The sequence below is a fragment of the Xiphophorus hellerii genome, chromosome 16, assembly GCF_003331165.1.
Source record: "Xiphophorus hellerii strain 12219 chromosome 16, Xiphophorus_hellerii-4.1, whole genome shotgun sequence".
NCBI classification, from domain to species: domain Eukaryota; kingdom Metazoa; phylum Chordata; class Actinopteri; order Cyprinodontiformes; family Poeciliidae; genus Xiphophorus; species Xiphophorus hellerii.
Window position 1 is genome coordinate 9,684,929 of NC_045687.1, and position 12,560 is coordinate 9,697,488.

At 36.6% G+C, this 12,560-nt stretch overlaps 2 protein-coding genes across 3 annotated transcripts in view; one reads left to right on the plus strand and one right to left on the minus strand.

Annotated features, from left to right (window-relative positions):
• The window catches only part of notch3 (notch receptor 3), a 28,627-nt gene extending 25,120 nt beyond the window's left edge, over nt 1–3,507 (plus strand). The window contains exon 33 of the mRNA XM_032588344.1: nt 79–3,507. Within this exon, the coding sequence (XP_032444235.1) occupies nt 79–1,554 (1,476 nt within the window). The 3' untranslated portion in view covers nt 1,555–3,507. The remainder of the gene's footprint in view (nt 1–78) is intronic.
• Nucleotides 3,508–3,641: 134 nt separating this feature from the next.
• On the minus strand, nt 3,642–7,957 carry LOC116736128 (retinol dehydrogenase 8). Of its 2 annotated transcripts, XM_032588418.1 has the most exons (7): nt 7,848–7,957; nt 6,354–6,478; nt 6,091–6,252; nt 5,826–6,005; nt 5,647–5,740; nt 5,316–5,499; nt 3,642–5,192 (listed from the first exon to the last, which is right to left on the minus strand). In XM_032588418.1, exons 2-7 carry the CDS (start codon nt 6,448–6,450, stop codon nt 4,983–4,985), a joined length of 927 nt encoding a protein of 308 aa, XP_032444309.1. In that variant the 5' UTR covers nt 6,451–6,478; nt 7,848–7,957; the 3' UTR covers nt 3,642–4,982. The 2 variants fall into 2 exon arrangements, with proteins under 2 accessions (XP_032444309.1, XP_032444310.1); XM_032588419.1 differs by lacking the exon at nt 7,848–7,957 and having other exon boundaries at nt 6,354–7,378.
• Nucleotides 7,958–12,560: the final 4,603 nt, after the last annotated feature.

The following is a 12,560-nucleotide window of genomic DNA, read 5'->3' on the forward strand; positions in this document are numbered from 1 at the left end:
GCATGGAAGCCATACATAATGCATATGTTAGTATTTGACAGCTTGTTAATTTTTATGAGCTTTCTGTCTGTTTTTCAGGAGGAGACCCCTCTGTTCCTTGCAGCCCGTGAAGGAAGTTGTGAGGCAGTGAAGGTGCTACTTGCTCACTTTGCAAATAGAGAAATTACAGACCACATGGACAGGCTGCCGAGAGACATTGCTCTAGAGCGTATGCACCACGATATTGTACAACTTCTTGATGAATACAACACAGTAAGGAGTCCCCAGGGTCATGGAGCAGCTGGACACCAACTCGCAGGAGGCCACACTCTATCTCCTCTCATGTGCCCTCCCAGTGCCTTCCTCCCTAGTCTGAAGCACACCCCACAGAGCAAGAAGAACCGCCGGCCTGGGGCCAAAGGTTCCAGCCTTGGAGGCCAGCATGCTGCAAGTCTCAAGGAGTCAGTAAAGGCTCGCAATAAGAAGCTAACTCTGGACATGCAGAGTGCCTTATTGGATAGCTCGGTTACTCTGTCCCCAGTGGACTCCCTAGACTCACCGCACGGGGGAGCTAGCAATGCTGGCTACATCACCAATCCAACGTCACCTGTTGCCATGCAGTCACCAGGTCTTTTCCATTCCTCCATGTCTGTTCCAAACACCCCAATGGTTCACAGTAGCATGTTGGAAGGAGGGGGCCCATTTGCGGTATCTCTTGCACAAATTAATGACATTGGAGCGGGAGCAATGTCCATGCAGGGCCGTGTCTCTATGGCCTCAGATGTCAGCCATGGCTATGTGCTGAGTTCTGGCCAGCTGGGGGTCAACATGGGCATGGTCAGTCCTGTCAGTGTGCCATTTGACTGGCACAATCGCATGCCTCCATCCTCTCAGTGTGGTCAGCAGGTTGTGAATATTGTGCAGAGTAGTCAAGCAGGCATGCATGTCCAGAGTCCAGCCATGCAGCAGCAGAACATGCTGATGCACCAACAGCAGCTCTACCGCAGTCCAATGCTGCAGCCCACACCGGTTACCTCAGCGCCGACCATCAGCCCAGTGAAGCTGCCTTCCATTGCAGAGCAACAGCAGCTCATTAATCACAACATCACCAACCAGCCAAGCATGGGTCCTATGGGAAGGTCCACTCCACCTACCCCCCAAACCTCACAGCCTCCACCATCATTCTTCCAGCAGCATCAGCAGCAGCTGCCTCAGCAGTCCTCTCAGCCTCCTGTTCAGCCCACCCAAGGAGCAGCAGCAGCAGCCCAGCCAGCTCAGGTCCTGTCCTCCCAGCCAAGTAGTAGCGCTGCAGGGAACGAGGATTATCCAACACCTCCTTCCCAACACAGTTTTTCATCCACATTAGATGCCACACCCAAACGTTTCCACAATTTGCCCAGTGAGCACCCCTATCTGACACCCTCTCCAGAGTCTCCAGAGCACTGGTCCAGTCCCTCTCCCCACTGCGTCTCTGATTGGTCAGATTCCACACCAAGCCCAGCTGTCACTGTCCCCAACCAGACCCAAATTACTCAAATCCCAGAGGCCAATGGCAAGATGCAGGTGTTTGCATGAAGGTAATTCGGACTCAACCTGAAAAAGACTGGCTCTTGGGTTTGTTTGTGTTTTATCTGTCAGCATGTTTCCAAGATTTTCTTTGGAGTTGAGCTGGCAATATGTATAAGAGGACCGTCTGCTAGTGAGTACAGCAGAGGAATAAATAAGTAAAGGGAAATGTGTGTTGTCTGAAAAAACTGCAGACAATTTAATGAAGTAATTCTGTCACGGATGGACTATTTTTGATTCCTTAAAAAAAGTATATGAAGAAAACCAAGTCTTTAATTTCAAAGACTTAGGGAAACTCTCCAGAAAACTAACAAACATTTAAAAAGTAGAACAGAGAAAAAGTGAATTGTTGAAGGGAATTTGTTTATTTTTATTTATTGTTTTTATCTATCTGAACTGCTCTTCAGTTTTATTTCTGTTCGAGCCTCTCATATAAACTGCCACCATAATGTTAAAATGGTTCTAGCAACTGCATTTCAAAAATTACTCTGCCGTAGTTATGTTTAGGTTGTGGTAAATAACAAATTTATATATGAGTGTTATGAACAAGAATGTAGATGAGTGTCTTTAAAGCACTTCAACTGACCAGCCTCAAAGGGCAAGTCTTTGTCAAATACATTTGGCATCATTGGATATTTATAATATAAGGGGCATTTAATCGCTGTGAATTTTACATATAATCTTAAAAAAAAAATCAGAGACAATATTAAGTGTGATGCATTTATTTTATATAACTATTCATTGACACTAGAGTATTTGTTGATGGTCTTACTGCCGAGTCTATTACCTTTAGCATTCGTTTTATTTATGTTTCAAAGAAAATGTGTTGGCCTTTAAAAATCAGCTTTTCACTGCCCTTACATTATATTTTTTATTGTTTTATACTCTGTATATTTGTGGAAAAGCATAAATACTTTTTTCTTTGTCAAACATCACTTCAGATGTATTAAGCTATGCTTATATCCGCTGCTATTTTATATCACTCTTTGTTTCAAACATTCCTCCGCTGTTTCTGGCTTTTTGTGTTTGGACTACCGCCTTAAGGTGACACTAAAAGGTAACCAAACCAGACAACAAAACCTTTTGAAATTGTTGACCCCATAACCTGAAATGGACTAAATGGACTGTTGCAGCTGAGATCAAGTTGGGAGTGGTGACCAGTGTGAGGGTGGGGCTGCTGGACTGAGACTGCTGATGCCCTGTCACTCCTCAGGGAGGTGTTTTATGGCATGCAGAGGAATGATTCCCTTGCATCTACAGTAGATACCACGTCCAGGGCTCATGAAGTTGTGAGCTAGTGAAATAAGAATGAGGGGAAAACAACACTACTGTGTAGTGTTTATGTTGCGTAATTCTAAGATGGAACTCAGTCATTTAGCTAACCACTTGTATTATGGCTAAACAAGTATTTTGTTTTTCATATAACCTGGCCATGTAGAATGGGGGCGGTTGCCTCTCTATAACATTTTGTGCACATTTCAGGCTTTTTGTATCATAACATTTTAAGAAAGACACTTTGGCATTTTCATTTCATGCTTTTGAGCAGAGATGAATTAGCTCACCACTTCTAGTTATTATTTTTACAGTTACATTGCCTGAACACTGCCTCTAGTTGAGTTATCAGCTGAGTTTATTTTTGTTTTCCTATTTTATCTTGTTCATTATAGAACCAGGTACTGGTCTCTCAGACCTGGGAAAGTGTTGATTTTCACAGTCCAGTTTGGATCTTATTTGCAGGTGAAAATTTTTGGTTTGCCTGTTTTTTCTAATTTTCTGGTCTTAAAACTTTCCTGCCAGGTCACACTAAGTGTTTTGTGCATTCACCATTTCAGTTGCAAAATTTCAGTTGCAGATTGTAAATATGTTTGTTTTGGGTAGATCGTTGCTTAAGAAGTCTTATTTTCCTAAAGTGATTGTTATGTACTAAAAAGACAGAAATAAAGTGTATTTCATTTAGCATTATTTGAAACTGAGACTCTAATGAATATTTTTTAGCAATCTTGTTACAACAGCACATGTTGATATAACCTAAATTTATTCCTACAATTGTTCAAAAGTAGTTTAAAGTCACTGTCAACATTTCTCAGCAGTTTTTCTTTTATCAAACTTGTTAAATATATTTGTAATAAAAACTACAGGGAACTACTTTTCAGGATATTGTTATTATTATTCTTAATTGTTTTTAGCAGTTTGTTTATATCACACTAATATACAGAGCAGCTGTTCTGAATGACAAGTTCAGATCTGTTACAATACAGAGGTATCAATGATAATCTTGAAGGGATCAACTTTTCTTTCAAATGTAACACATTGCTAACATTGTAAAACTTTCCTCCATTTAACAGTCTGTGAAATATACTGTGCATTAATATTTTTTATGTAAAAAAAATAAAAAAACGACTGAGAAAACACACAATGGAAACTCATCCAGATTTAGGCTCAGATTGAAAATGTGCTGACATCCATTTTAGAAATGATCTAAACAATCGTCAAGCCATCTGAGAGAAATACAAATTTTATCACAGTAAACTGATCTGATATAATGTAAGAATATAACTGCGTGGATATTTTATTTCAAGCGAAATTATTCTTTATGTCCCAGAAATAACTTTTTCTAGAATTTAACTCCATGATGCTCCACATATATATCGAGATAAATATGTTTCTAATATATTAACCTTTTCTTTTCTTTTGTAAATATTTTACTTTTAATTTTTTTTTAAAAACAACCTTTTTCTTAATTCTAGGCTGATCTTGTGCCCTTTTGCACCACTTTTATCTACCTTAGAAGTAATTTTTTAATGGTACAGAAATTAAATGTAAAAAAACTTAATTTTAGAATGTGTTTTTTTTAAATAGTCATAAACCAGGGTTTAAATTAAGCATCAATAAATGTTCTGTAGAAAAAATAACATCTGAATCAATTGTGATTAAAGTAGTTTTTATTATAAATACTAAAATAAAATGGCAATATATACTGAAAGAATTTCATCAACTTTGATAAGAACTTAACATTTATGTCTTTAAAATAATGACCAATTTTAAAGATATCATTTATCAATGCAATAACATAAAATAGGAATACTTAAATTGATACAATTTGACAAAAGCATATAATAGACAGTACAGTTTTTAAAAGTTTAGAACAATTTCTTCTATCAGGCTTTGAAGGGTTAAGGGAAAAAACACCAGAGTTTCTAATGACCAAAATCAAACAAATGAAGTTAAAGTTATATGTATATTTGAACATATACAGTACATCCAGTCTATATGTTCAAAAAAAGAAAAATCATTAAATTCTCTTTTATAGGGTAACAAAGCTAATAAAAGATCTATTTTTTACAACTTGTCAGAAATTCAGAATTTGAATGTTAAACATAAAAAAAGCATAACTGCAGTAACCCTAATCAACTATTGCATCTACTTCCATTAAATGATTATTTCTTCCCCTTCCTCCGATTCATCATGCGCAGAATCCCCAATGTGGCATTAAAAACAGTGTCATGTTTAAAGATCATTTTATAGAAAGCTTCCAGAGGAAGTCTGCCAGTGGGATCTGCATGCTTTAGTGCAGTCATGGGCATGTAGAGTCGGTTGGTCTGGTGCCGTAGAGGAGGCTCCTGGGCTGTAATCACTTTTTGTGTTTGCTAAACAGTGAGAAAAGAACAAAACTTTACATCAGAAGGAGTCTTCTGGTTATGTATTTTAACAGAAAAGGAAATGTGTTACCTTTAATTCTCAGATTTAAGAAGAACATTGTCACTACTTGCCTCGGCCACATCCTCTGGTGTCTGGCCTAATGTTGTGAAGACCTTTCTAGAGTATGGAAGATAAATGTCACGAAAGATCCTGGCCGTTTCCTCATCTGTCTGAGACAGATCTATGATTTCTGCGTCCTCATACACTTTTCTTTCAAACTCTGTCATCACAGGACCAGGTTCCACCAGTGTAGTCCTAGGAAAAGAAAAGTACGTAAATCTAAAAGCGGTGCATTTGTTGAGCTGTAAATTCTTACCAATGTAGACTTTTAGATAACTAAAGTTTTACTTGTGGACTAACTGCATTTTTAAAGATGTTGTATTGTTCAGGACATGTAATCACTTGATGTTGAATTTCATTGCTTGCACTGCCAGACTTTCACAAAATCCTTCCACAGCAAACTTGGACGCAGAGTAGACGTCATTGAACAGAAGTCCTGTGTTGAAACATTAGGAGAACATCAAAAGTCTTTCACAGTTATTCGATTTGTCTTAAATTCAGTTCATTAAAATAAAACCCACCTTGTATTCCCATAACACTGCTCATTACCACAATATGGCCGCTCTGCCTTTGCTTCATGTCTGGCAGCACCTCTTTCACCAATCGCACCAGGCCAAAGAAGTTGACTTCAAAGAGCTCTTTCATTGAGGTAATACTTTGGCACTCCAGTGGTCCAATCATGCCAATGCCCGCATTGTTCACTACAACAATGCAATATTCTCTTTTAATAATGTTTGCCTGTTAAGTGAAATTTACTTTGAATATTAATATGGAAAGGAAACAGACCAAGGACATCCACTTGTCGGTTGGGGATGCTGTTGATGCACTCTTTGATGGATTCTTCACAGCAGGCATCCAACTTTTGGATCACCAGGGTTTTATTTAATAAATCACCTGCTGCTCTTTCCAAAGGGCCACGTTTCTCAAGATCCCTCATTGTGGCAACTACTGACTCAGACAAACACACAGGATATCACTCACTTTGATTACTTATTATCTACTGGGTACAGATTTTTTTTTAGGTGCAGCAAAGAACATCAACAGCTTACCTTTAAACCGTTTGGTCTCATCCTTGGCCAAGCGTACTGCCACAGCCAAGCCAATACCAGAGGAGCAACCAGTAACCAGCACTCTCCTGGTCCCCATGGTGTCGACCTCAAGACTTACTAGTGGACTATAATAATAATAGTAAAAATAAAAGCTCAAATATATTTTCTACACTGTTATGGCTTTCTTGTGTTTCAAGGTGTGATAAACCACATCTACTTAAATCTAATGGTGTTTTCTCTGTGCTCAAAGTGAGTCAGAGTCTGCTACTGCCATGTTTGCATAGTACATTTTAAGTGTAGTTGCATAATAAGGCTATAAGAATGCTACAGGTCTAGTAAATAACCCCTTTCATATTAAAAGAAAAAGACCAGAAAGTGCACTGAGGTAAACAAACAAAAGAAAAGTAAACTCATTCAAATAGCAACAGTAGTTTTTAAAGTAAAAACTAAAGAACTATCATCCAATTTGAAATCACAGTAGTTACAAAATGTCCATAACAACATGGTTATTATGGTCAACATGGTTATTATGTACATAATTACCTTGAGAAGAAATCCTAAAATGTTTTTCTTCAAAAGGGAAAAGCTGTATTTTTAGTTGTAATAAGATTAAATATGGTACAGGATAGAAATAGGTCATATCTACAAAGGAATATAGTATACTGCATAACGACAGTTTAAAACATAGTTTATTGTAAAATAAATAGCTGTTCTTGAAATAAGACAATACATTTTAAAACAATCACAGACACCTTGGACTTGGTCCAGTTTAAAAGCTGTTGTGAAGTACATACATATTGGATTTTCTTTTTGACTTTAAAGACGTTCTAATGGTAGAGTTTTTATTATTCCCATCACAACCCAAATTTATCTGAGAAAGGTTTTACCACAAGACGTTTAAAATCTTCTACAATTGAAGAATATTCCAGTTCAGATTTTATCTAAGGATTCTGAGCAATGATCTACAGAAGAGGAATAGGGCCACTGGGAAAAAAATAAGACAGTTCTGACTTTAATCTCAGAATTCTGAGATTAAAGTCTTTGGCCAAGGATAAAAAGTCAAATTAATTCTGAGATTAAAGTCAGAATTCTGACTTTTTTTCTCAGAATTCTGAGATTAAAGTCAGAGCTGTTTTTATTTATTATTTTTTTTCCAGTGGCCCTAATCCTCTTCCGTAATGATCGTTTGTACGTCTCTAGATTTTTGATTTCACTCATCTGAACCTGCTGCAGTCATCTACATAACAGTTAACAATAGAATTTTAAAAAACAACTATTTTAGTCATGCTGTGTAGGTTTTAAACTGAATCTATAGTAAAAGGGCTGCAAAAAAGAAGTAGAAAACCTACTCCTTTTTGACATTTGGAGAAGCACAATATTCAAGACCTGCCACTCAGTGATCTATGCATAATTTTCAGTTACTCCAAGGTCACTATCTGCTAAACCTTTACAAAATACTGAGGCAGATGTGTTTGTTTGGCCCGCGGTACCCACCTGCGGAGCGAGCTGTTTGGTCCTTACTGACGTGGAAAACAGTTTGTCAACAGTGCATCGATGAATTGCTGCAAAAACACTGAACAAACAAAACGAAGTCTCAAACGTCGGGACAGGCAGCTAAAGTCTCAGGGATTACTCAAGCGGCTCATGTATTATGGGAGTTGTAGTTTTTGGGAGACAAGTACACAAAGAAACTGTAGGACCATTTAAGTTACTGCTGATGTTTTTTGTTCTTGGGTATTTTCTGCTCTGAATTACTCACTGCGTCTTTATATATTTCTTTTTTATATCCTTTAACATTTTGTGGAATCTTATTTAAAGTCTAATCCTACACATGACATGCACTTTTTACCTAGTTAAATTTCTGAAGAAAAAAAATATCTGTGTGCCCAAAATATTTATAAATGCCTAACACTGTATTTTATAAGAAAAAAATAATCAAATAAAAGACCGCTCTAGATTTAACTAAGTCTCGCAGTTTTTGTTTTGGCCACTGGAGGGCAGACTCGTCATTCTAATATTCTGTTCAACAATCAGCGTGAATGAAACATATATTCATATTCCTTTATTTAATCAGGTAAGCCCCGTTGAGATCTAGATCTCATTTTCAAGAGGGACCTGAGCAAAAAATTTGCAATACATAACAACCTGGTTACAAGATAAAAACAATTAATACATATGCACAAGTATAAAACAATAAAAACAATTTAAAAACAATGACACTGTTTCATAGAATCTTGTTGCCTATCTTTAAGAACTGTGCCTATCTTTAAGAACTGCAAGATAGGAGTACGTTTTCCTAACACACAAATCATTTATTGCATCTTGAGGTAGATTATTTTTACAGCAGCTTAGAGCGAGAATACAAATGATTTAGAGCAAATATGTGAAATTTGGAGCTGTGTCTATAACAGAAATCCTATTTGGCACCTAAAATAGTTTAAAAAAAAAAAAAAAAAAAAAAAAAAAAAAAAACGGGAGTCCAAACGAGTAATATGCATCATATCATCAAGCGGCTAACTATATGTCAGGATTAACAAAAATAATGTTGTAAACCAATTTTCAAAAGTAATATTTGTAAATACTGTAATAAGTACTTAATATACAGCGTATGAAGTACATTGAAACTTTTACCTGTTACTACATTTAATATCAAGGCCTAATCATTACTAAATAAAGATGAAAATGCAAATACTGCAATCATAGCTCAGTTTGTATGAAACATTATAGTACTCTGTATAAAAAAGTTAAACCGTAAGTGAAACAAATTAGACTGCACCGCTGTGTCTTTTCAATCTAATATTACGTTTCAAGTAGTGCAACACCCTCTCTGCTGTAACAAGATGGAAGGATAAGAGCTTACTGTTACCCACGTGTGAAATGATTTCCCTTTAGATTTTCAGCTGTTTGTCTCTGAATAACGCTTCTAAAATGAAGGCTGCCTGGCAGTTCTTATCAAAATGGATTTGAACAAGAACCATGCCAAAAAGTTCCAAGCATGATAAACACAAGCTGTTTAGGTTGTTCTCTGTAGAGGATATTTAGCACTTTTAATTGATACCATAGTTATGAATCTTCTCTTTCTTTTCAACAAAAATATTGTCACTCACCAGAAGATGTCTCTGAAAGAACTCCATCTATCCATTTTCTAACACCCTTGTGGGGCGCTGGTGCCTATCTCCAGAGAATGCTTCGGTCAAGAGGGGAGGTACATCCTGGACAGGTCGTCAGTCTGTCGCAGGGCAACACAGAGACAGACAAACAACCATGCACTCACATGCTCATACCTAGGGAGAATTTAGAGAGACCAATTAACCTGACAGTCATGTTTTAGGACTGTGGGAGGAACCCGGAGAGAACCCAAGCATGCACAGGGAGAACTTAAGAGTGCAAAATAATATTTACTAAGCAATATTTGATTTAAAGTGTTATTGTTTTGTACTAGCCCTCAAGATCATCTTAAATTACTTAAGTATTTTTACCATATTGTCTAACAGATATATTCTATACTGAACATTTGCTTTTTTTTCAATTTCTTCATATTTTTTCCACAAAAGATGGAACGGATTTACTATCAGAAGCAAGGAGAATGTTACTGTGAAATGCTAAAGGATATTCTTTAGCATGAGCCCACCACCAGCATGGTTGTCAGAACCCACAAAGTTTTGAGGTCAGAACATCTCACTTTGACTCCTCAAACATATTTAAGGAGTCAAAGAGCTTAATATTTTTTTTCTAGATGGCATGGGTTTGTAAATACGAGTAGCAAAAACTGTAGTTCAGAGAGATTTCTTTTGCAACAGGGGCTTTTTGGTTCATCCACACCCCGTCAATCCATGAAAATGTAATGCTAGCTTTACTAACAGCAGCACCATCAGTTTCACTTTTGTGGCATGTCAGTCTTTTTTGGTTCTTCCTGTGATGTTCCTAAATACTGTAACCAATTTCCTTTAATCTGAGAATGATAGCTTGGGTCATTTGTCATATCTTTGCAGAGTGATGGAAAGAATTAGTATCTAGTCCTTGCATACAATTGTTTGAACTGATCATGTTGTTTTCTAATTTTTTGTTTAAATCTACAATTCTTCTGAGAGCTTCACTGCGTTCCTTGTGCCTTCCCGTTGTTTTGAGAGTTGTTCAGCTTATTGCGTCCTATTAAATAAATCATTTTATTGTTGGCAAAGAGGAGCTACCAGCTACTGACAGTCCTTATCATAACGAGAAGTTAACTGGCTTTGAAGTAGTTGAAGTGAATAAATAATGTATAATCAGCTTTTTATGCCTTTGTAGTGACTAGACCAAAATCTACAATAATTTCTAATTTGATAGTTCCCACTTCTTTGTTTCAATCGAAATTATTTTATAATATCAACTCTTGACCCGAAAAAAGTATTCAAAGCCCAAAGAAAAAATAGTTTAGCAAATATAAAAATACATGTGTGTTTTACAGATGAAACTGAAATAAATAATTTCAATCACACAGGCGTGTTAAGGTAAAATAAAGCTCTCATCCTGAAACTCATACAGAGGAACATGATAATAGTGAGTCAGTTTCACTGCTCCCATAAGGCCAAAACAATCCAGTAACTTTCAAAACCACCAAACCTTAACGAAATATGTTACATGACATTACTGATTCTTCTTTCACTTGTTACATAAGGACACATCTTGTTCTTGTAAGGAAAATAAAAAAAACATTAATTTTGTTTTGCAACAGTGGGAGGGTTTCATTTTGCTTCAATCCTTTTTCTCAGTGACAAAAGAAAAATCGTTCACATCTGTTTGGCAGGTTATATAACCCTACATGCTCACACCATTATGCAAATGAAACTCTGGGTTTTTTTCTAGCTATTTTTCATTATTAATGGCAGAGCATTCTGTTAGACAAAGCAGCATATACTTATCTGAATTGTCCGCTTAACAGCTTTGTGTCTGTGTCAAAGTCTTCAAATTATTTTCTGCTCCTGAAATCATTTTGAATCAAAGAAAAAATAATTCTGTTGCTGTAACTTAAAACTTTCTCCTCAATAAAGCCTGATAATCATTTAATTTAAATTGTTCTTTTTTTAAGAGGTTAGAATTTTCTTTTTAGAGAAAAGTTAGTGTGGTCATGTGCATTCCTTCGAAGCACCCACACTTTTTATGACTGAAAAACTGCACATTCCTAACACAACCAATTCTGCTGACTGAGTAGATTTTTGTCAATGTTATGAAACTTGAAAAACATGTGTTAAGACAATAAAAGGACTGGAAGTTACATATATTGTCATTTTGTTGAGTAATTATGTACCTTGTTCATTTTGATTTGATCACAGGAAAACTCAGAGACAAGAGAAACACACAACCATGCCTATACATGGTTACATCTAAAAGCATTTTAGAGAAGCCCAACTGACCCAACAGTTGGACTACGAGAGGAAGCCTCGAAAAAACCCAAACATCAGCTTAGGAAAAATACTACAACACCTCACAGAAGAAGCTAACGCAAGCCCTAACAACTACTGCCCTCATGGAACAACAGAGTGTCTTCAATCAGAGCTTTCAAATGGTTGCTGCAATACTGACCACTACAGGAGACCCATGCTCACAGCCATCAGCATCTACAGTAACTCTGAAGAAAACTGTCTAGCGTTACAACATTTGATTTCTGTCTGGGATTGATAAAGTATCTTTCTAATTGAATTGAGTTGAATGCAGAGGGTGTGACTGAACATTCTGTCTCCCAGCCCAGATCAGGTGTCACCTGAGGACAAAACAGGTATCGTGAGGGCTTTAAGAAAAGATTTTGTCAATGCCACTAATTCCCTTGGTGGTCCCATTATGTCTCTCTCAGGAAAGTTTTTGTCTGCTTGCTAACCGAATCCAAGGTATTTTTTTTACATTGTTCCTATACAGTTCATTGATGTATAAAACTGTGTGTGAACAAGACAATCAGACACAATGTTCTAACTCGCTCTGAAAACAGATGATAGATATTTATTTATCTTAAAGTGTCAATCCAACAAGCTGTGTCCACTCCTTTATGTCTCAGCTGAGGAACAAGAAACACAAACAAAAAAAAAAACATATAAAGATCAAATTTCTAGTTTAAAAAAAAAACATCTGCTTTCCCATCAGTGATCAACAGTTGAGGGCTACTGCTCAGGGTGTTGCTTTTATGTTGGATATATTTTATTCATTTATTTATTTCACAACAAAACAAATCAGAAC

Coding starts and splice junctions, on each gene's coding strand:
- LOC116736128 (XM_032588418.1), bottom strand. CDS start 6,450: ATGGGGACCAGGAGAGTGCTGGTTACTGGTTGCTCCTCTGGTATTGGC. Junction 6,253..6,353: donor TGAGACCAAACGGTTTAAAG/GTAAGCTGTTGA, acceptor TGTCTGAGTCAG/TAGTTGCCACAATGAGGGAT. Junction 5,741..5,825: donor CAGTGTTATGGGAATACAAG/GTGGGTTTTATT, acceptor GTTTCAACACAG/GACTTCTGTTCAATGACGTC.